This window comes from Zeus faber (assembly GCF_960531495.2).
Source record: "Zeus faber genome assembly, chromosome: 14".
In the NCBI taxonomy this organism is placed as follows: Eukaryota; Metazoa; Chordata; class Actinopteri; order Zeiformes; family Zeidae; genus Zeus; species Zeus faber.
The window spans coordinates 12,961,975-12,985,794 of record NC_137200.1 but is presented as its reverse complement, the minus strand read 5'-3'; the positions used below and the strand labels follow the sequence as shown (position 1 = coordinate 12,985,794).

The 23,820-nt window shown below is 44.0% G+C and overlaps 1 protein-coding gene across 2 annotated transcripts; it reads right to left on the bottom strand.

The window, feature by feature from the left end:
• Positions 1-571: 571 nt before the first annotated feature.
• On the bottom strand, positions 572-16,471 carry tcerg1b (transcription elongation regulator 1b (CA150)). 2 transcript variants are annotated; one of them, XM_080014141.1, is made up of 21 exons: positions 16,411-16,471; positions 15,400-15,619; positions 14,592-14,741; positions 14,036-14,327; positions 13,684-13,926; positions 13,378-13,437; positions 12,226-12,420; positions 12,002-12,105; positions 11,819-11,907; positions 11,531-11,688; positions 7,195-7,276; positions 6,632-6,767; positions 6,361-6,450; positions 6,096-6,214; positions 5,778-5,928; positions 5,526-5,690; positions 4,172-4,354; positions 3,424-3,603; positions 2,506-2,589; positions 2,135-2,235; positions 572-1,416 (listed from the first exon to the last, which is right to left on the bottom strand). In XM_080014141.1, the coding sequence occupies exons 1-21, from the start codon at positions 16,455-16,457 to the stop codon at positions 1,215-1,217; spliced, it is 3,051 nt and encodes a 1,016-aa protein (XP_079870267.1). In that variant the 5' UTR covers positions 16,458-16,471; the 3' UTR covers positions 572-1,214. The 2 variants fall into 2 exon arrangements, with proteins under 2 accessions (XP_079870267.1, XP_079870266.1); XM_080014140.1 differs by having other exon boundaries at positions 15,400-15,606; positions 16,411-16,447.
• Positions 16,472-23,820: the final 7,349 nt, after the last annotated feature.

Here is a 23,820-nt window from a genome sequence, read left to right as displayed (position 1 = left end):
TTCCTGTGCACTTTTGTAGGAGCTAGACTTTTCCGAGGCAACCATTTCAAGGGAACGCAGCATGAGTTGCAGGCGTTTGTGACAATCTACTTCCGGTTACTCATGTAACCAGTCGGTGCTTTGGTTCGGGTTCATTTAGTGTCATGCTTTTGAAGTAACACAACATCATCTATTTTAATTATGGAGACCAGTGATTCAGGATTACACCAGAACATTGTTAAAAAATATATATATATAGATTGAATATTAAATGTCAAGTTTCATAATGTGTGGTCTTGCAGGAACTTAAGAGGGGCATTAACATCACTTACTGGAAAAGCTGTCGAGCAGCCGATGAGATTCACGTTAAAAGTGGAGACTTTCACCTCAAGGTTCCCTTTGGAACAAAAAGGGGATCTGAAATGTGTACATATATACATTGCATACAATGTATATATGGATTATGGATGGATGGATTATGAGGATAGTTTTACAATGTGATTGCAGTATGATCACCAGAGTATACTCAAAGATACAGATACAAAACGTACACAATAAGAAATTGAAGGGGGAAAAAAAACCAACAAAAACAAACAGTGGAAGTTACCTTTATTTCATCCAACAGACAAACTGTCGCAACATCAGAGTAAACCACTGAGCAGAAACAAACATTCACACTGAGCCGCTGAAACAATGACTGGCAGTGGAGCGATAAGGCCTTAGGACGCCTCAGACACACACACACACACACACACACACACACACACACACACACACACACACACACACACACACACACACACACACACAGGCTCATACATGTGCACGTTCGCACACACAGTCACCATCATTTACATCAGCTATGTTTCATCTCTGGCTGCTCACGCCACAGCCTTATCACAAAGCCCCTCCCCTCCAAATATGGTTAGTCAGAGAGGTAAGGAGATAAAAGGTCATCCCAAGATGGGGCCACCTCAGTTCCCTGCTGTTTCAGATAGAGGGCTTTTACAGGGCTACATAAGGCGATATAACACAGAGACTCCAACAGTACATCTCTATGGTACATCTGTAAGCAATAAAAAAAACAAAAAAACAAACAAAAAAAAAAAAAAAACAGCAATAACACTGCTCGCATACGGGCCAGCGTCGGCCAGTCTGGGATGGGGCGGGGGAGGGGGTCATGCTCTGGCCGAAAATGGACAGGGAAGAGTAGGGCCACAAGGTGATTCGATCGGTCACTTAGTCGAGCGCCTAGTGGGTTCGGAGGCGGTGGGGGGAGGGGGTGGCCCCCGGCGGTCAAGGTCCTCGATGTAGAACATGATGAGCTTCCTGCGCTCATCGGGGACACACTCCAGCACCAGGTAGCGCTTGTCATTCTGGAGAACCTTCTCCACGTCCTTCAGGTGCTGCTCCGACTCCTGGATCAGCTTCCTCGACCTGCGGGGGGGGGGGGGGGGGGGGGGCAAAGCAGTGTGATGCCATGTTATGGCGTTATTTAAATTTTTTTTTTTTTTTTTAACATTCTTAGTTTGTGCACTTAAGGGAACGTTTGTGAAGAAAACATCACTTCAACTGAAAACCATGCTGTGGTTCATCGCCCCCCATTATAAAATGGATAGTCCATATTTAACTAGATGTTTATGTCGTTCTCGCTTGAATCTTAATTCATTTCATTCTAAATAAAATGAACTCCAATCTGGGTCTGTGCTACAACCCTGGTCTTACACCTGCTCTACGTCCGCTTCAATCCCGCCTCGAGGCAACATCGTGGAATTATTGTATGACGGATAAAGCCACCCGAGTCTAGACATGGAAGACATGCTTGTAGCGTAACGAGAAGTTTGAAATGAACGACATTTTCCAATCCGTTGATTGTAACTTTGGATTTACAAAGATGTCAGTGATACCGTTAGTTTATGGCTTTAAGCAAAGAAACCGACATTGTGACTTTCATATTTAATGTGATGAACAACGTCATTTAAATTCAATACACGAGGCCGATGAAAAGAGAAAATAAATAAATATGAATAGATACGTGTAGCCGTTTTACTAATGTCCATGGGAGCATCTCCTTTGCTTTGCGACAGCAAACGAGTAGCTAGAAAACCAGAGGTATTTGGTAATTGTCAGGGAAACTTGAACAATGTGTACCAACCTGTATGTGATAAACTTTGTCTCCTTGAGTAGAGTTCTGAAGTCTGCTTTGGCTGTGATGTACTTGTCTTTGATGTAGTCCTCAAACTCCCGCTGTCTCTTCTGCAGGGACATTCCAAAGGCAAAATAAATTCACTTTTTAACGCACTTGCAATCAAACTGTGGATGGAGAAAGTGATTGGACCTAGAGAAATCTACCAGACATACATCAGGATGCTTTTATTTTTTTTAAGCTTGTTCAACATTCTGTTAACTTCAAGATTGAGTATGTTTTGGGGAGGACCGTTGGCTAACAGCTACAAGACCACTTTGAAACAAGGGTTAGAGCAGTACAGCTCAACTCCAGGCTGCAGGACAGTGAAGGAGCATTACCCGGTCACTAGAAGAGAACTTGATGCAGCGAGGGTCCTCCTTGATGATCTTTTTCACCTCCTTCCATCCTGTGGTTAAAGTGATCTAGAAAAACAAAAAGGGAACAAACATCTATCAGGAGGTCTCTCAAATTCACATCAAATTCAAGCCTCGGTAAAAGGCTTTCTTGGCCACAGATTTGCAACAGGACTTTTAAGGCTCTGGCCACATTGACATTTGTGGGGACCCGAGCGGAATACAGAAAAGTACACGCCAAAGCCGTGGATCACAGACAAAAGTAAATGTGTAAGCATTTGAAGCTTGTATGGTTGTTCCCATGTGGAGCCCAGGAAAACCAGATGCTGCAAACAACAACTAACAACAATTCACTCTACCCCCCTGGTCTATCTGGGAGCATTAGCTTTATTGGCTTGACCGACATTAAATATTTATGCCATTTAAAACAGTGTTATTCCGTGTCGCTCCATTGCCTCAGGAGTGCGGACGGGTCATGCTTTGGCACACGAGACTGGACTGGTTGTTGACTAGTGCCGCAACTAACGTTTACGTTTCAAAATGTATTCATCTGTAGAAGATTTGTCTGAATAATTGATAAATCTATGAGATTCAATTAGCGCGTACATGCACAGTGAGACAAGGTGATTAGGTATAACATGTTGCTGTTAAAATACTCACCCAGCAGCCTAGAACACAACGTCATTTTAGAGAAAGAAAAACAGTCATGGGCCATTTACAAATTGCAAAACCAAACAGATTATTCTATCAATTAGATTTAACTTTACTACTGACAGATTGAATTAATTATTTCTGTCAGCTTTACTTATTATTATTATTATTCTTATTATTTTTAAACCCATTTACATCTCGCTGTCGCACTCTGCTTGCTGGGTCAAGTGACGCCAGCCTGTTTTCTCTCACCATGCTGGTCTCGTCCAGCAGCTGTCTGAAGTGCTCCTTCTTCTTCTTGGCCAGTGCTTCTACATGCTCATTAAAAAGCTTCTCTTTCTCTTCTCTCTCCAGCAGGGAGGCAGACTCCCAGCGGTGGTCTTTACGCAGGTTGCGGCGCGTGTCCGACCACGTGGCGTCCGAAGAACGTACCTGGTTGATATGCGGAATGTAAATGTGTAAGCAGATGCTGCGTACTTTCCAGGGAACTTATAGCTCCAACTATGTTAATCTGTGAGGAGCTAACCGTCAAGTGCTACTTATGAATAAATGTGCATTCTAACCAGTGTCCATCTGCCCTAGCACCATGTCATAACCCACACGTAATTTCAGGTTGGCTTCACTAACATGACAATGAAATGCATGCGGCAAAAAAAAAATAAAATAAATAAATAATAATAAAAAAAAACATCTACAGGAACTGTGTGATGCTATCAAGTCAGCATGGGGCAAATATCCCTGAACAAGTTTGCCAGCAATCCAGCGAGCAAAGAATTCCGACTTTTCTTGAAGATAAGTCTGTCCTACCTGGTAGCCGATCGGTTTAACTAACCCAATGATTGCTCAGTGTACATCCACAAGCTAAGTGGATGCAAAAGTCTGAACTGTGTGTCTTTGAGCCGTGACAGTAGGTTCAAGTGCTGATAAGAAAGGTACTTCGTGAATCGCTTTGGATTAAAGTGGAAAAATGTAAATGTGGTCAAAGTCAAAAGTGTCTCACCATATCTGACATGAGAGCTCTGAAATGCTGGATGGCCTCCTCCCTTTTGTGCTGCTCCCTTTCTCTGTCAATCTCTTTGGTCTGCTCCGATCGAGCCTTCTGCACCTCCCGCTCCCTCTCTCTGAGGCTGGCCTCGATCCGGGCTTGCCGCTCCAGCTCTCGTTCCTTGTCGATGTCCATGCTCTGTGGGAAAGGGCGGCGACATTTGTTAGTCTGTCTTGGGAGAGACTATGTGCGGTGGGGCTGCAGGAACGAAATTCGTAATTTGAATAAAATTTGAATACTTAAAAGTATCATGATTCAAGTGCTGAAATTGCAATTACATTGTTTTTTTTTTTTTTTTTTTTTAAATAAATAAATAATTGATTATTAATGTTTTGGCTAACTTTAGTGAATCAATCCACATGTGATGAGCAATAAAGTTCAATATAGTAAAGTTCCTCTAGGTTGTGAACACATAGAGAGGAATATTCCCGGTAACGGTGTGTGAAGTCCGCGTAAATCCTTTATATAACCTTCTTCCTTTACCTTGAAGTACCTTCAAACAGCCGATATTTTCCTTCTTTCGCTCTTTTTTGACATCAACTAGGCAACTACGCTACATTACGTTGGTATCAGGTTTAAGTAGCATTTTTACGAGTACAGTACATGAGCACATTACCGGGCTTGTAAATTTGATATATATATATATATATATATATATATATATATATATATATATATATATATATATATATATATATAAAATATCTGACACTGTAAACCAGTCACGGCCGATCAAGTGGAAAACAGGCTGATCGACTGCTGCGTCTCACGTTTTATATGTCAACATTACGGTCACATATTTGTGCTTAATTATTACTCCCCCACTTCCCATTTTACCTCTGCAATGCAGCGTTAAGCCCCCGGTGGATAATAAAGTAGCGCTGCGCATATCAGTGAAGGTCGAGTGAGTGAGAGGAGAGGGGTTACATAACCACAAGCACAAGGTCGTAGCATCTGGTCCTAATTGTACATAACTCCACTGTATGAAGAAGAGCCATTTCTTCACATTGAAACATAAAAAGTGAGAGAATGTATTTTCCTCAGCTGATGGAAACACAGCATATTCACATGTTATTTGTTGTGGTGTTTCTACCATTGGTTCAAAATTCCCCTAAAACTTGGAAACATGAGCTCAAATAATTGGGATCGGGTGATTATGTGATAATTGTGAGAACCATGTGAGAATGTGTGCATTGTGAGACCCATCGCTAACATTAGCTTCAATTTCAATAACAATGACTAGTCATTTCTACCCATGCACAGTGTTTGTATTCATGAACAAAATCGTCAGATAAACAGTTGGACCCACCTTGGCCTGTTTTTCTATGTACTGTTTGAAAAGCTCTTCTCTTAGCGCTGAGCTCTCCACACCTTTGTAGCGGGGGTCCGTCTCCAGCCTCTCCTTCACTTTACTCCAACGCTGCCCACTCTCTATGTGGTGCTCACTGAGCAGATCAAAGAAGTCCTGCTTCACCTGGACATACACACTTCAATCAGGGCCTGTTCAGATATTTCTTATACTACTGAAAAAAAAAAAAGCACAAATATTAGTGTTTGTTACCTTTTCCCCTCTGCTCTTCGAGTCCTCTTTCTCTCTTTTCCTCAGAGCAGTGATGAACTCAGTGAAGATGGCCTCTCTATCTTTCATCTTCTCAATTGTCTTAAACCTGGGATCCCTTCCATGCTTGCCTGCAAATTCACTGAATGTTGTCCTGCAAACATTAAAAAAGAAAAAAGAAAAAAGAAACTCAGCGCAACATTAAAAATATCCAAAACTCAGAAGATTTTATTTTTTATTTTTTACAATCATCAGAGATAATAAAACTGTAAAGGAGAAATCAGGTTTTGCAATAATTCACTAGGGGTGGGGGGGTATTACCTGGGAGTGAGTTTAGCCTCCTCCATCATCCTCCGGAATTCATCTTTGGCCTGCATCAATTTATTCTTCTTCTCCTTCCTCTCCTCTTCCGCTCTCGTCTTCACATACTGATCAAAGACCTGGTTGCAGGACGAAGACAAGGGAAGGATGGCTTTCAGGTAAAAAACGAGGGCTTCAACATGGTAAATGCTGTGGGAAAGAGCCAATGTCGCATCAAAGCAAAGCAGTACTAGAGCATGCAGGAAAAGAGATTGAACATGAGCACCTGTTTCCTCTCCTTGGGGTTGAGCAGAAGGTATCGAGGGTCAAAGACGATCTTGTGTAGCTCTTTGTCCCAGGTGGAGAATGCGGACACCTATGACATTAAATGCTAGTAAATGTACAGATTACGGGATAAATCAATGCAAATATATGTATGGGACTTGCCGCCTAAAATCTTTCAAGTGGCTTCACAGCAAAAGTGACAATTTTGCTGTACATAACATTGCCAAATAAAATAAAAAAAAATGGGCTATAAAGCACACTGTGGGCATTACCCCTCTCTCGAGAAGCATGTCTTTGAACTGGGTCATCCGGGCCTCCAGGGGCACGATAGCTCTTTCCCGGGCTGCTCTCAGCTCCACTTCCATCGCTGCTTCCTTTTCAGTGTCGACTTCCGTTACTTCTTCCTTCCTGTTTGGGTCAAAGGTGACAACAGTTAAGGGCAATGTAAACCTTAGTGGCAGGGACAGTCACTGGAGGGGGGAAAGCACAAAATAAAGAAAAAAGGGGAGGCAAAGCTGATCTATGAACAATGACACATTTTCAGTTTTATTAAAGCTGAACAGGCTAGGCTCACTTTCTCATGTTACCAGTCCCTCAAGCTACTGTGGTTTAAGTCCAATGCATATCAGCACATGGTGGTTTTGAAAACAGTAAGTATGAAATTAGGGCTGAATGATGGATTGTATACACACCAAGAATTGGTATATCCGAAGGGTCTCATCAACTCATGTTATGTTGAAGGTCACCTGTAGCTTTAAAACATGAAACCAAATTCCCTGGAATCCAAATCCATGCAATGTTACAGTACAGTCAGGAACTGAGAGAGACCACTTACTTCCTTTTCTTGGCTTTGATTGGTTCTTCCTCCTGATTATCCTCAGCAGCTATAGATAACTCAGGCTCCTCCTTACTGATACCTGGATGTGAACACATATACAGCCGTGACAAACATTAGGACACTGAAGAAAGCAAAAGGAAACATTTAATAATTCACACCCTTGTTGCATGAAGTAACACATTTGAATACCCAACTTGTAAAGCCAAGCTAGGTGGAGACAATGTATTAAATTGCATTACTTAAAATCATGTTAACATTTGAATGGGAATATTGTTCAAATGAAGTTAAATTTCAGAATTGTTGTTCCAACATTCTCATCTGGTTTTTAGCTTTACTCTGTCTTGTCCAGAGCCTTTGTGGAAATTATAAATACATGTTTTGTCATCAAACCTCTATGTAACTTGTGACACTCGAACAATGCTCACATAATCAACTCTACTCAGACAAAAAGCCTCAAGGGCAGCAATACATTTCCTAAATGCATTCCTTCTACATCAAGGTTTATTTTGAAATATGATGCTAACCGTACACATCATACATAATATGGTTGTGGCAGATGATGGGGCGAGCCACGGTTGGCAGGTGTCGGCACTGGTTTATTTCTGGCGTGGCGGTCCCCTAATCAGCCTCATTAGCACTGATTGGTCGGACACGGCTTGAAGAGCTTTCTAATGTGTTTTGTCTTGCAGTGGGGATCGCATAGTGCAAATGCTGGAAGCGTGCGGACAAAACCGCAGCCGAGAAGAAACCGGACACTGATCAACACTCTTATTTTATGTTCCCGATTTCTGTTTAGAATTATTAATAAAGATTCACGCCATGTCGACGCCCCACTGCCAGAAAGACTCTGTCCCACTCTGAAAACCCGTACCTGTGAGTATGTGAGTAGAGACTTCCCCAAGTGGGAGTAGGGACTAGAGAGGGGAAGGGAAAGGCGTCCAGGAGCCGATGCAGCACCTGCAGAAGCGCCACGCCTAGCTGTAGGACGAGTGCGACAGCCAACTGGGGCATGTCATTGCCAGTGCGAGCTCCTGGGAGGACAGGGCAGGTGGGCCGCGGGCAGTACACTTCTGGGCCCCTGGCACTGGGTTTCCGTCTGCCGGGGCCAGCGGTGGTGGCTGACACCGTCCAGTAACCATTTCTCGCTAGGCCAGGGCACATATGAGGCCATGATACAAAGGCAGTTTTCTGATGTCTTCTCCCCCTTGCCAGGCCGCACGTCCCTCACCACTACGCTCCCGGCCGTTTCGCCTGCTCGAGCATAAACGCAAAGTTTTTCAGGCAGAATTGAAGGCAAATGCTGGACTGGCTGGAATGACTGGTAAGTAAGCTTGATGGGCCGGTCTGCTTTTATGAAGACTACCGAAAGGTGAACGCGGTGTCAAAATTTCTTGCGTATCTGATGTCCTGAGTCCACTAACTCCTTGATAGATTAGGCATGGCCTGATTTCTACGACACTGAATTTGGGCTACTGGCAGATTCCATTGTCCAAAGAAAAATAAGCCTTCTCCACTCCACATGGGTTGTGCCAATTTATTAATAAAAGATATGCGCATACGCCCGAGCACACACGCACTGTGAGTGAGTGTTGGTGTAACAAAAGACAGCGACACAGGCTAAGTGTGATCAGGCCAAGTGTGACCAGAAGAGTAGTGTCATCACAACTCTTGTCTGTCTTGACTTGTGTTTTTCCTCCCCCTCTGAAGATTCAAATTCTGTAAAGTATCAGATAAAACAAACTACGGATTTTAAATTTTAAATTAAGGATTTGTTTGGTAACGGCAATAAAGCTTTTAAACATTATTTTATGTCACATTTTCATTGTTAAGCTGACTGTAAGGGGCTGAGGGGAATGGTGGTTGAGGGCTTCTACATTCCTGCACATTGGCTCCACCCGCTGCCAAAGCCACATTGTAGGCAGCTCTGGGCAGGCGTCCTGCACCTGCAATCAATTCGGCTAGTTGAGGGCCGCTCACAAGGATACAAGGCCTGCTCTAAGACAACGCCTGGAGACTTGGATACCACAGGAGCCTGGGGTGGGCACCAGCCATGGAACTCACTTACGTTAACCAGTAAGTCCAGTTGCAACCTGGTCAAGTTAGTTTTGTTAAGTTAGCAGGTAGCTGTTCCAGAGGGAGTCAGGTTTTGAATACTCAGTTCTGTTTGCTACTCATGAAATAAAAGCCTGAGAAATTGTTGCCTGTCTCCCAGCCACTTTTCCTCTACCTTCCTGCCCATTACTGTTACATGCTAGATGGTATCAACCACAACATTAAAACCACTGACAGGTGAGGTGATTTGATGTGTTGGGAGCAGAAAAAATTGGCAAGCGTTAAGCTCTGAGGGACTTTGAAAAGGGCCAAATTATGATGGCTAGACAAATGGGTCAGAGCATCGTTCCAGGTACACAGTGGTTAGTACCTACCAAGTCCGGGGAAGGACAACCGGTGAACTGGCGACAGGGTCATGGGCACCCAAGGCTCATTGATGCGCGTGGGGAGCAAAGGCTAGTCCGTCTGGTCCGATCCCACAAAATAACTACTGTAGCAACAATTGTTGAAAAAGTTTATGCTGGCTCTGATAGAAAGGTGTCAGAACACAAGGTGGATTGCAGTGTATGGGGCTGCATTGCCACAGACCGGTCAGTGCCCATGTTGACTGCGTCCACCGCCAAAAGCACCCACAATTGGCAAGTGAACGTCTGAACTGGACCATGGAGCAATGGAAGGTGGCCTGGTCTGATGGACCATTTTCTTCCTCCTTTTTAAATATTTGTTTGTTGCGTTAGTCAGATGGGGGGGGGGGGGGGGGGTCAAATTCTACTGAAGCCTAATGTAACGTAAGAGTTGGCTGCAAATGTAAACAGGTTGTTTTAGGACATGTTTTCTGAAAGACCGCTTACAAAAAATTGAGTTGTCTTTTTTCCACAGTGTGTTAGGAGGCCCATCAGAGATCCACAGCTATGTGCACAAGCATAAAAAAAGTGGGTTTTGTATAATAGGTCTCCTTTAACGTTGTGGATATCATTTGGATTGTGATATCAAAGATAAAGTAAACCTGAACACGATGCACTGAGCACAGACTTTAAAAGGGAGCCATTGTTTGAATAGAGACACTGTTAAATAGATTTTTTTAATATCTCTCTCCCTCTCTCTCTCTCTCCCTCTCTCTCTCTCCCCCTCTCTCTCTCCCTCTCTCCTTCCACTTAAGCAGAGGACGTCAGTTGAGTCAATGTGGCCCAGGACACATTTGTGTTTACACAGCTAAAAGAAAGGGACCATATGTGGCACAGACCACCTCCGAATGTTGTCTGAACAATCAGATCTTAAAACTGCATTGGATGCGTTCACACCTGGCATCAGAGCTGTCCACTTGTGCTCATCACCAAAGTTACTAGACAATGTTAAGGCCATGTGTAGACAGGATCTAAATCCAAACCTTTGCCCCTCATGCTTAAGAGAGAGAGTGGAATGTGTTACACATGTTACCTAAACAGTTAATTCATGATACTGTTACAGAAATTAAAGGGTCACTTTAATCTGCAGTTTGTCAGTTGGTGGTTTTAAATACAGAGGCAGACAGACGCTGGTTTTTACTTGTACAAGAGTCGGGTCAGAGATGTGCTCTCATGCAGCTCCCCAAGTCAAACTGTTTATTATCAGGGTGTCAGAGAATATCTGGTCAGTTTGGCGTCACAGATTATTAGGTATTCCAGATAAGGTAGTCTCAACACACTAAGGACAATGGGGTTCTGTTTTTGCTCTTGCAGCTGCATCGACGGGAGGAGGCCAAAAAGACTATACTCCCACTTTTACGGTTTGGAAAACCATGGCAAAATAAGAAATGTGACTGAGGACATATGAGGTCGTGTACTTCATTATGTGTGTGCATATATGTTTCTGTGATTACATAGATTTAGATATATTGTTACAATACTTTCCTATAATTTCAATACTGACAGTTATATACAGTGTTGTTAAGAATAGTTCAATAAATAAATAAATAATGCTCCGCGATAAAAAAGAGGGCTTCAAATAGACCCCGTGATCGGAATCGGCCGATACTGCTTCCAGCCATCTTTGATCCGCCCCAAAAACCCTGATCGGAGCACCCTTACCCAAACACGAGATGTTACTTTTTTTTTTTTTGTTTGACACTAGACCAATAAGTCCTGCATGGTGGCATTTTAGTGGCGTGCTGTGACGGAACTCCTCCCACCCCCTCCTCCTCCTGCGACCCCCTGGCAATTGGATCAAGTAGCCACAACATGAAAATAGAAACGATCACCCAACCCTAGTATATTCTGTAGTGTTTGTGTGTGTGTCTCCAAACCTGTCTTCTTCTCCTCCAGGGATCTCTTGTGCGGTGGCTCCTGGATGTTCTTGTCCACATCAGACCGACCAACCAGCTCTTCAGGCCGGTCCCACATCGACAGACGTGTTGTTGGGTTGTAGAAGAAGACACGGTCGTCACCCGTCCACACCACACACCTGACACATTGATGGATGGACACGTACAGTAAAAGTGAAAAGTTCAGAATCAAAGCAGAAAGAGGTAATTTGTATGATGTAGTCAGACAATGTTGTTTGAAGAAAAAGTTTGTGTGTGTGCATGCTGTACCAGGGGGTCCCAGGGATTGGGTTGGTGGCTACAGGCTTTGCTTTCTGAGCTGCTTTCTCTTCTTCTGTCATCTCTTCCTCTTTGGGCTCCTGCAAACCAGAGACAGAGAAAAGTTATGCTATTCTCCTCAAACATTTTTTTGAGAATCCTATGGGGTAAACAGAGGCTTGGAACGCTCCGTACCTCCTTCTCAATAGTATTTACTAGTTTGTTCTCCTCATCCTCCATCTCCATAGCCTCAGCTTCCTCCTGGGCCAGACGCTCTTTGGCCTTCTCTGCTTCTTTCTCTGGGAGGTGGAAGGAAGAAGGACTAAATATACTGACATATTTTACATTTTCACATAAGTTTGAACCCTGTAATTTTTTTTCGAAACATATGGAGTGCGACTATGTCCTTCTGAGCGAACCTTTCTCCACCAGCACTTGTGGTTTTTCCCATGTGGACTCAAGGGTCCGGTTGTTGTAGTAGTATGTTTTCCCATCTGCGGTTTTGTACTCCGACCACTCGGGGAGCTGCAGTGAGAGTGAGCCAGGGGCTGCAGTCAGAGCCAGCTGTGGGTGCATCATGGGAACCAGGGGTGGGGCCATTCCAGGAAGCATGCCTGCCATTAGTCAGAGAGGGATAAGAAAGACCAGCATTGATTGAGTGAAATTACACTGATCACTTGTGGTTCTTTGAATTCTATCAGAGTTTATCAGATCATCTGTTCCATAAATATTTCTAGTAACAGTATGTAACATTATTCTCCGTAATGTTTCGCACGTATGATCAAAATGGAGTTTAAAATAACATTTCTGAGCAGGGGATCCTTCCATTGATCCTTCCAAGACTGTTATTGGTACAAGTGTACGACGAAGGCAATTTTATAGGGCAGTCCCATATTTAAATTTTTCAATTGAAGTTTTCGGATATTAAGTGTGTGATGAATTCAATATAAATGTGCTATGAAATGTCTAAGTTTTTAGATATATAGATGTAAAAATGCCAATACAAAAATGACAACACAGAATATACCCGCACTAATATTCACCAGTAAAAAACACACACACACACACACACACACATACACACCTTAAACTTATTGTGTGATTTCCTATAAATACAAAATATTTTGCATCCATTTTCGTGTTTGAATAGCCATTATTGTTTACCATTACCATACAACCCACACAAAAAAAGAGTGACACCAATTATTCCAGCAGTTTTGATCTTGACAGACGTAGCCTTTCATCTACCAATAGTAACTATTTACCAACTTTTAAATCCCTAGCGTTAGACAATAGTGTGTCAAAGAATGACTGGTGACTCAAAAATGAGTAGATTTGTGTTATCTTGATTGACGTATGTATTGATTTCAAATCGTGGCGTGTGCATCTTTCTGTGCTGTGCGCCCAAGTGAACTCGGAGTGCAGCAAAAACATGCTTGGAAAACCTGCCACCCCCCAAAAAACTCTTAGAATTATTATGAACAACAAAATCAACAAAACACAAATCGAACCACACAAACCATTCACTGCCATGCCATCTAGCTCTCAGAGGTAAGTGGGTGAGTGTTTACCGTTGGCGCTGTGGCCTGCCTTTACATAGGGTGCGCCTACAATCTGCATCATTGCTACACCTGCAAGAACAACGGACAAGCAAGTATCTGATAAACACAGCAGGACACTGGACATCGGCTGTCAGGGTAGTGCAAATGTGCCCAACTGTGTGTGTGCTTGCATGTGCATGAATGTCATGTACACAAACGTAGACAAAGGATGTGCACACTATATTTTAGTTGATCCATTACAATTCAGGCACATTCACAAAAACCACAGCGGTAGGCTAACCCCCCCGACATTATCTTCTCGCTGTGGTTGTATACCTGGAAGGGGGATGTGCATGCCAGGCAGGGGCACTCTGAAGGGTGGCACCATGACGGGAGGGAAGGCTGGTATGGCTTGGCCTGGCTGGGCCACACTGTGGGGAAGGGCTGTGGGCAGCAGCGGCATGGTCTGTACTGCCGTGACAGATGGCGGCACCGTGGAAACAGTCACCACAGCAACCGGAGAAACCTGAACACTTGAGGTCACCGTGGCAACGTGAGTCAGGTCTGGTACCACAGGGGCTATCAAAGAAGGAGTAGGGGCGGAACACAAAAAACAACATTTTAAATTACATTCTTGTGTGCATAGTGTGTCTGTTTTGTGGTGCCTGGTTCAGCCGTTACAACTAACCTGCCACGGACATAGAAGGGGAAGATGTGGCGGTGGAGTCTGGACTGGAGGTGAGAGTCTGTGAGGGCGCTGATGAGGGAGCCTGGCTAGATGTCACTACTGGTGCTGCTGTGTTGACTGTAGTGTTGACGCTGCTTGAACTGGCAGGCACAGCCCCACCCACACTTGCCCCAGTCACAGAAGTGCCAGTCCCGGGTCCAAGGAGAGGGTTGAGCTCAGACTGCTGGATGATCTTCACACCATCTGGTTTACTCCATGAAGACTCTCTGGTCCTGGCATTGTAGTAATATGCCTGAGGACGGGGAATGGCGGGAAAGCCTTATTTTAGGCATACAGCCAATACGGCGTAATAGTAGTATAATACATCATAACACACAGTGTAGTGCACAAGATTGCATCTGGATGAATAGAAATTTGGGGACCATGTGTTCCAAATACACAGGTAATTAATTTCCTTGAAAATATTCATGTTTTAAATTCTATCAATGGAATTATCACATATCACACACAATATGTATTGCTATTGTCGAGCTGCCCCTGGGACCTGCTGCCTCACCTTTCCCTCTGGAGTTTTGTTCTCCACCCAGATTTCCTCTGTGGGGAGTCCTGGGCTTCCAGTGGCAGGGACAGGGGGCATCCCGGGGGGGAACAGCATCCCTGGAGGCGGAGGCAGGTTCCCAATTGGTGGAGGAAGGAATGGAGGTCGCTACAGCAACAGAGAGAGTCCAGTGATGAGAGTTATCGGGATGGACTAAGTAAGGGAAATTCAGAAGACATTCAGAAACAGTTTTACTCACATCATACCTTGATTCTGCTTTCTCTCTTATTCAGAGAGCAACAGATAGGGTGTCATTAATGCTAGCAAGGACTACATCCTCCAGAATCAATTTCCTTCGACATTCAGATCCATGGGTCATCTGCCAGACGGCTGCACTACTGATCGATATAGATTTAAAAGCACACTCTTGAATGAGATCATATCTCTACCACAGGAGCGAGTTCAACAGGCTTCAACTTATTCACATGCACAATACCATTCTACATTATTTTATTGAATGACCAACAATAAAAAAATAAAGAAAAACAGCTTTTGTACCATAACAAAATTCCTGATGCCAAATTGAGTTTCAGCAACATGGTATACTCTGTTACTGAATCTGGCCGGAAAATTAGGGGCAATTACATATTGTCGGCAGGACAGGCCAAGAAGAAGTGTAGGGTAGTAGTGCAAAGATCATGTATATTGCAGAGACATTTTGGAACATGTCTCATTACGCCAAAGCTTATGGTCTGTCTAAACAAAATGCTGAGCACTACTTCCCAAATGTAGCTCTATAATTGAGATCTAGTCAGAAAGAGCTCACCTGCAGGTGGGGAGGTCCTATGGGTGGGGGCATGCCTCCTGGAGGTGGGATGGGTGGCATACTAGGGTCAAAAGGTGGCCGTCCAAATGGGGGTCGTGGTGGAGGTCCTCGCATCATGGCAAAAGGAGGGGGCGGGGGCCTCAGGAGTGGCGGGGGGCCACGCAACACTGGCGACTGGGAAGGCGCAGGGCCCCGGAACCGCACCGGCTGCTGCGCCATTCTAGCAAAGCAAACCATGTTATGTGACACACTTGCATATGTAAAAGCACAAGCACCTCAAATCCAAATGAATATATTATAAAACAGTCCAACCATGCTGCAAGATTAATGCTGAACTGGTCAACTAAGTTGTCCATATTACTTCCTCAGAAACAGTTGCAAATCCTTCCAAACAAATCAATGGGCATGGGAAACACGTTTAAAAACTTGCCAAAACAAGTGGAAGACAAAACATTAAGAATATGAAATTTTTAGTACATATTTAAATAGATAAGTCAAACCAAAAATACATTTAGAAATGTTTAATTTTGCTTTCAAATAAGTGAAGCAATAATAAGGGAAGTTAATGTGGAATACACACACGTGTGTAAATGTATGCATGTATGCATGTATGTACAGGATATACACATGCATGCACACATACATATATGCAGATGAATCAGGCTAAACTAAAATAAAGACAATTTTGCTTATTACTGTAAAAAATATATACACAGATAAGTTACGCCAATTTAAAACAAAAAATGAATATGTAATATATGCAGATACATCGATACAAATAAGGATATAGACACGTAAATACTGCTAGCATACTGCTGCTTGCAGCTTGGAAACACAAGCATGCTAGCAACAAAGCTAGATCGCTAGCGTGGCCCATTCAAAAACAACGCCGGCGCTTCTCGCGCGGACACTGCGGAGCCGTTTTCGCGAGGACAGAAATGATCTTTGACCTGCGCATAATATTCGGATCCAGTTACTACACATTTAACCCCTGCGCGGTTATAAGCCGACCTGTTGTCGTTGAACCCGATAGTCTCGCTGTCTGTCTGGTCCGCCATTACAGGAAAATGTAACGACTCTTCCTGGAAACGCCCCTAATTTATTTCGAAGAGTCTGATTCGTCGAACGTCGTGTCAATCCCAGCGAGGACTCGGGGGGAGAAGTCGAGGAGTCTGTTTTTGGGCGGGCAAAAAAAACCAAAAACATTCCTTGCCTCCCTGCCCGATTCCCCACGATGCCTTTACTTGACCGTGGATCAAACACAGTTTAAACACACGGCTTATCGCTCGTACAAATAAGGAAATGTCCCTCTTTATCATGACACTCTTCATCATTTCTGTGGTTTGTTTTGCCACAGAACACCGTAGGGGAAAAAAGTGCAGCGGCACTTTGTGTCCTTACATCAGGGCATCAAGTACTTCAACTTTGAATATTTTATATTCATTTGGTTTTGCTCGTAAAAAGTAGAAACGTCAGTGTGGTACTTTCACCTTTACTAGAGAAATTCTATGTTGGGGTATTTGTATTGTGAGTACTTCCACCACTGCCAATGTTATTCTACTTAGAGCCGAATAGCATTGCAATAGTGCTGCGTTCCACTGAACTCGGAAACCAGGCATTCGGATTTGGTGGTTCCCACTACCCAGCTAAATCTGTTCCATTGCGTCAAAAACACTGGCCATCGCGTAGTAAATGTGTCTTTGTTTGGTGAGCTTGTACATTCGGCATATGCACAGGAGTGAAAACTACCGGGTAGTTTAGACCCAAGGTCAACGCCTTTTCTAATTAAAAAAACCCAGGCAAAGAGGGCTTTGATCGCCGCATTTTTGCCATGACATCAGATCTGTTATCTCGGCAAATTCGGGCCAGAGTGATCCGTCCCAGAATATCCTATTTTCCAAATAGGATATTCTGATTTAAATGGCAGTTCGTTTGCACTTTGCCAAGAAGGGCGCAACAATTGCAGAGTTCCGCCCTGGAACCCAGCATATCGTTGGCACCTTTAAATTTTGAAAGTACCAACCGGAACTGTGTTACACCGTAGTCACTCACGCAGTTCGATGTCACACAAGCTCCCCCATCTCGCTTCGCCCTTTGCTTTCCCTGCACGAATGCGCGCCTTACTGAAAATTTGAATGTACCCATCAGCCTATCAGCTGTGGCCTGCCGCTATAAAAGGGCTGTGCGCCCGCCGTGCTGCTCCCCACTTTCTTCAGGAACAATTCACTGAGGAGCGAAGCTTTAGAAGTACCTGAAGATCCTTACCTGAAGATCAGAAGATGACGCTAGCATCCCACCACAACGGCCCTTTTCAGGTCCAGGCTCCCTTGGGTGGCGGTGCGAGGGATGCCCGGCATACTTTTCGCCGGCGGACCAGCATGTCTGCTGCTTTGAGTGCCTGGGCTCCCTCTACGGCAAACAGGGAGCCAAAGATCCGTCGGCCTGGGGTGCAAGCACAGCTCTGCCAAAGGGTGAGCGGAACAATCGTCTGGAGGACGCTTTATCCTACCTGAAGCAGGGGACCTCCTCCCCGGGTTCCTCCAACCAGAGCAGGATCTGCCCCTTCCCTCTGCGCTCCCTGCACCAGGCAGAATCCCCACTGGCTCATCCACTGTGACCCAGATGGGTTGCCCTGTCTGTCTGTCTGTCTGTCTGTCAGGCTATCTATCTATCTATCTGGGCAGACTGACGATTCAATCATCAATCAGCGATCGTCTCCGGAGGAGGTGATTGAGGTGGCAAGGACCTCTGCCATCCTCCGCCACACCCAAGCCCTAGCGGTATCGGCAGGCAGGGCCATGACTTTTGCCACACAGTCCCAGCGTGCGCTGTGGCTGGACCTGACCGCTCTCCCGGAGCCGGAAAAAAACCGAGCTGATTAACAGGCAGCTCGCCGGCGACCTACTCTTCGGACCATCCTTCACCAAGCTGGCTGCCTGCTCCGTCACTCGGAGTGGGAGAGGGCTCACCTGGGTCGCCATGTCCCCTGGTGGGCTGGTATCATCGCCCCCCATGTGCCGGATGCAAGGATGCGTATTTTTAGATACCCATCCTACCAAACACATGTGTGTTTATGACGCGTATAATGTGTTTATGAACACAGTGACTGAACACAGTCCTTCTGGTACTACAACAGTTTCCCTCATTTCTAAGGAACCGCAATGCTTTAGTCAGGATAGACCCATTGGCGGTACACTAGGGAGAGAAGGATAACAACAAAGAACAGAATATACTTAGAACAAATGTAGGTCAAAATGATAACACAAAAGGCTTGCCGTACGCAGTTTCGCATCCTCTACTCTGCGGTGGGAAACCAGTGTTTCATTTGAATGAACTGTATTATCTCAGAGTTTGTGTGATACAGCACGTATCGCATTAATGAAATTAGAACAAAGATGATTGTTGCTTTGTTGACGTGAGAAGCATTTCATTTGACTGTATATATATATGAAATGTTAATCTCTGTGCATAAATCTCAACTAAATAAACTGTATTTACCAAATTAAATGAAATCACTAATTACCTTTTAACATGTGGGATAAGGAAGACAAGTTTGCAGACAAAGGAAGAAAGCCTTGTGTCGGGGTCACATGACTGGATGACTTGTCATTCAACGGGCTGGTGATCAATTATGAAGACTGCCAAAGAAAATACACATCTTCAAGAATGAACTACAAACCTAATTTTCCTCGGTTTTAGACTCCGTCAAGCTTTCATGACTGTATTCAAATAGCCAGGGATGAAAATAGGGCAAGGATTCTGATTTGGTCATACGTTTTCCGGAGTTAGGTGAGAGAGAGTGCTCAGTAGCTATAATAGTGTCGTTTCTCATGAAAATAAATGGTTGTCCTTGTATCCGAGGACAAAGCATCTCCTAAGTAGTATAGATCTCATATTATATGACATAAGAGTAAGAGTGAGGGAGTAAGAGTCTGTGTTTGCAAACATGTGTGCTTGCACTTCATTTGGTACTCAAATGGTTAAGGAGTAGAAGGAAGGGCTGGAGATAAGTCTAACCATCAATACCACAAACAAATAAGAAGTCATAATTCCTAAAATGAGAGAGTAGGAGTGTGTGTGTGTGTGTGTGTGTGTGTGTGTGTGTGTGTGTGTGTGTGTGTGTGTGTGTGTGTGTGCACGCGTGCACAAAAAGTTATTACGTTATTGGTTCAGAAATGTATGTTATTGGCAGTTATTACATTAAAGGTTGCTTTACATTATTGGTCCAAACATGTACATATTTCCAGATAAGACAACATACCCTATTGATGACACAATGGCTGAGTTGATCACTGTGTGTACATCTGATGTGTTAGTGTGTATTTGGATTGTATACAAAATTCTTCCCATATTAATGCAGGGCATGTTGTCAGCAGCATGGGTGCTGCTACACAGCTCCAATTGTCTGGTGAGCTCTCATGCACACCCAATAGTTTGCCCAAATGTGCAATGGTTAAAGTCACCGGTTTATAACAGCCGTCCACAGACTGATGGGACAGCGCAGCAGTGCAGTAATACAGTATACCTAAAGCAAAATCCTTTGTTTGCTTAGGGTGGTGATACACGACACAACAAGGAAACGTGTACTAAAAATGCCACGATGGTGACAGCGCTAGTCCTATGAAATGTTAAGCAATTTTGAGACCGCAAACGGTGGCGATCAAGGGCAATGCAGCGCTCAGCTGCCACATGGAAGAATCTGGTGAATCTGGTGTTTGGCAAAGCTGCACCCGGTTCACTGCCATCTGTAGGAATATATTATTCAACCCTAGTATTCCTCTCTTCTTTTTGGTTGCAGTCGTCGAGGAAGAAGCGTCCATCAGGGAGGCAGCAGAAGCAGTTGTGCAATCGCTAGACTTCCAAGGGGAAGTGTTGGTATCCTTTTGGTCTGGTGGGATCTAGCAATTGTGCAACTTTGCACTCACAATTCTGCACATGCTTCACAACTGGTGTTTGATTTTTATACAAAACGCTACGCTCTCTATGGTCATATCCCTATACTGCATGTTGTTTTTGACTGTTGACGTCCAATATGACACCAGTAAATCAGATGGCCAGTTCAGGAAGACTGCCAGCAATGGGAAGTTAGTGCATTATCTCCCAAACCTCACCTTTACCCCCTTCAGAGAAGGTCCATTATATACAGGTACTCCTCACTTAACGATTGAGTTCTGTTCCTTCGACCAGGTCGTTAAGCGAATTGGTCGATAAGCGAGGACCCGCCCCCTACCATTACTTCGGCAGTGAATACTGACCAACTGTGGGAATGAGACTGAGACTGAGATAGGGCGATGCGCGATGAGATGCTTGACGCTGAGACGGCGCACTGCGTACAATACGCCGCGGTATTGTATCGGTACGCTGCGTACAGTACCGACTGGTCAGAGAGCTGGTCCTAAGTCCGACGTTAAACAGGTAGGTCGTTAAGTGAGGAGTACCCGTACTGGAATGTGTGGATGAATGCTAAAATGTGCTGTGCTAAATGTAACATGAGAGGAAGTTTGTTTAATACTCATCTGCTTCTTGCTTTCATTTATTGATCCTTTCATTTTCAGCTTTGAGGACATTTGTGATTGGTTTGTAGCCAACTATGTCACAGCTGGCAAGTGAAAGGAAAATGGTCAACAAGCTTGCAGCATTTAGGTCAACCTGAGGGCCGCACTGTGAGACACAACAGAGCCGGGATGTGAAGCGGCGTGGCAGAATGTTGTTTACTGCAGATAAAGTTTCATCACTTGGTACTTTAATAGCGTGAGCAGGACAATATGGCTACATTCACACTGCCGGTACTGTACATGTGCCTCCACATCTGTTTTTTAGGACAATTTAAGCACTCGGAATATGATCTTTTCAAATGTCACCTGGGACCTTTTCATTAGTGGTCCTATATCTGATCCATGGCAATGCCACCTCAGTCTCAACAGTTAGAATTAGAATTTATGTAAAGTCAGTGGAAGTATAGTGAGGTCTTATTGGCATTTGTGAATTGTTTTGTGCCTTCAGGTGTCTGCTTTTGTGTGGATAAATAATGTACCAAACTTGACACTGACATTTAATTTTGTTAAGCCAGAAACCAAACAAATCCATGGCTTGGCCAACTGATCTGAGCTTACATATTATCAACTGCAGGTCAACCCTTCATGTTTTAACGGTCGGTCCAGTTTACCGTTCATCTGCAAGGATTTGTTTCCAATCTATTATATTAAAAAATGTAGCACTACTGGCAATTTAAATCTTCAAGACCTTAATTTCTGGAGGTTTTGGATGAGATGGTTTTACTTTTAAGGGAGCCTTGATGTGTAGATTGTCTTTCAGATTAAATTAGACAATTAATGCTTTGAGGGTGTTTATGCGCTCTTCAACATAGTCTTACATAGCATTTTTTTGAATCATAGTATGTCGTTGTAAATCGCTGTATTTGAATCATATTTTGTATGTTTTTTTGTTTTTTTTTCTTCTGTACATAAGAATGGCATAACCTTTAAAAACACATTCTAGCCTACATATCAGCGGGGGGGAAGTGTTAAATTGATTTATTTTAAAAAGTGACACGCAAACATACGATTTTTAAAACAAGTAAAATCCTGGAGATATAAAGAGCATTCTACCAAATGTCATCTTAATCCTGAAAAAACAAGAACAAGAACAAGAACAACAACAACAACAACAACAAAAAACACACGACAATGATTACAGTTGACACCAAAAGTGTAGAGGTTTGAGAAAATAAAACTGGAGACAAGATTTGGAGAGAGCCATTCAGCTGATGATGTAGGAGGTGCAGCCTGCTTCATGGACTCTCCTCCCCCGTCTTTGTGGTGGTGTTGAACGGCTGTCGGCTGGATAGAGAGCTACCGGTGGAAAGATGAAGAAATCAAATGTCAGAGGGAATGAAAAGTTCAAACTTCTTGAATGACGAGAGATCCAAGCCAACTGCTTGAGTGAAATATAACGCACTGCCCTGTTACTGACAAATGATGCATCAGGGTTAGTGCCCTGTAAATCATTCCCTCCACCAAAAACCAATGTCCTGGGTTTTTCGGAGGGGGGGTATGATGAATTACAGCCTATCAAGACGAAACAGGGTGATTGATTACCAAAAACATGAGATTGTTGTCACTTCCAACTACCGGCACAAAAAAGATTTCAAATAATCACCCTGTACCATGTTAAATAAAGTATGGGCAGTATCCTCACCGATGAGAAACTAGACTGCTGTATTTGCAGGGGTTAGATTGATTGGGTGTGCCCATTAGAGGCACCAAAGCAGGAGAAAGTGGCAATATGCAATAATTAGTAATCCCACAAGTGAAAGCCACAAATGCACGGACCTTATTCACAAAACATGCTCAGAATTAACGCTGGCATTGATCATTTTTTGTCTGATGCGAATTTGGTCTCTGATGATCAATCAAAACTGTATGGCCCGACCGGCTTCTATCTATGCAATATTTCTACTCATGCACTAGCAGACATAAAATCAAGGCAGTGTGCACATTATATTAATTCTACATTGTTTTTTCATAGGCTCTTTTCTCAAGAACAAAATTTATAAAATGTTTTTTTTTAAGTGAATGAGGCCCAGTTAGTTGTGATTGAAATGTGTGAATGTGGTCCTCACCAGGCATGAAGCTATCCTCCAAGAGGGTCCTCTTTTTCCATCGGGCTGTCACAGTGCTTTAGTGCAGATCAACAAGTTTTTTTGAGACCACCAAGAAGTTACCACAACAACCTTTTATGCCCTTCCTAACGGTAAAGAGGATTCACTAGCTCACCTCTGTTGGTGGAGAGGACAGACACTGGTGCTGGCTTGACGCATGGTAATTCCCAGACTCCACAATTTTGCATGGTGGTAGTGATGGCCAGGTTGCAGACTTCTCTCCAATTTGAGAGCACAACCATAGCAACTGGTCGACAAACCAATGACCTGTGCACAGACAAATTTGATAAAAATCAACGAGTGGCACAAACCAAGCTCAATATCATACCGCTCTCAAACTCTTCTTTGTACCCAGTGATAGACTGAGAAGGCCTGTGAAATCCAGTGCAGGCTGCTGGTTGACCTCAGCCGCTGAGCTGACAGGCACAGCCAGCAGGAGCATGGCTCGGGATAATAGTGGACAGCGCAGGAACGTCAACAGGATAGCAGCCAAAGGGAAATCATGTGGGGGCTAGTAAAGACCTCCAATCACCTAGGAGACCTGGCCACACATTCAAATGTGTGGCCGTGAATCTCACCTGCACAGCCAAGGTAGCTCTGGATCACTTGCAACCTCCCCTCCATACTGCTCTGCATTGTGTCAAGGTAATGCAGGATGAATCCCAGTGTACCATTTATGCACTCCAGTTCACCCTATATTCGTGAGGCCGCTGTGCGGCCGCGGGAAAGGAAGCCATGCTGCCGTCTGCAGCCGCGGCTTG

Excerpts from the sequence above, each read along its gene's own strand:
- tcerg1b (XM_080014141.1), bottom strand. The coding sequence starts at position 16,457 with ATGGCGGACCAGACAGACAGCGAGACTATCGGGTTCAACGACAACAG. Across the intron at positions 6,768-7,194 it reads ATCAAAGCCAAGAAAAGGAA|GAAGGAAGAAGTAACGGAAG; the intron begins GTAAGTGGTCTC and ends TGACCCAAACAG. Across the intron at positions 5,691-5,777 it reads CGAAGAGCAGAGGGGAAAAG|GTGAAGCAGGACTTCTTTGA; the intron begins GTAACAAACACT and ends GTGTATGTCCAG.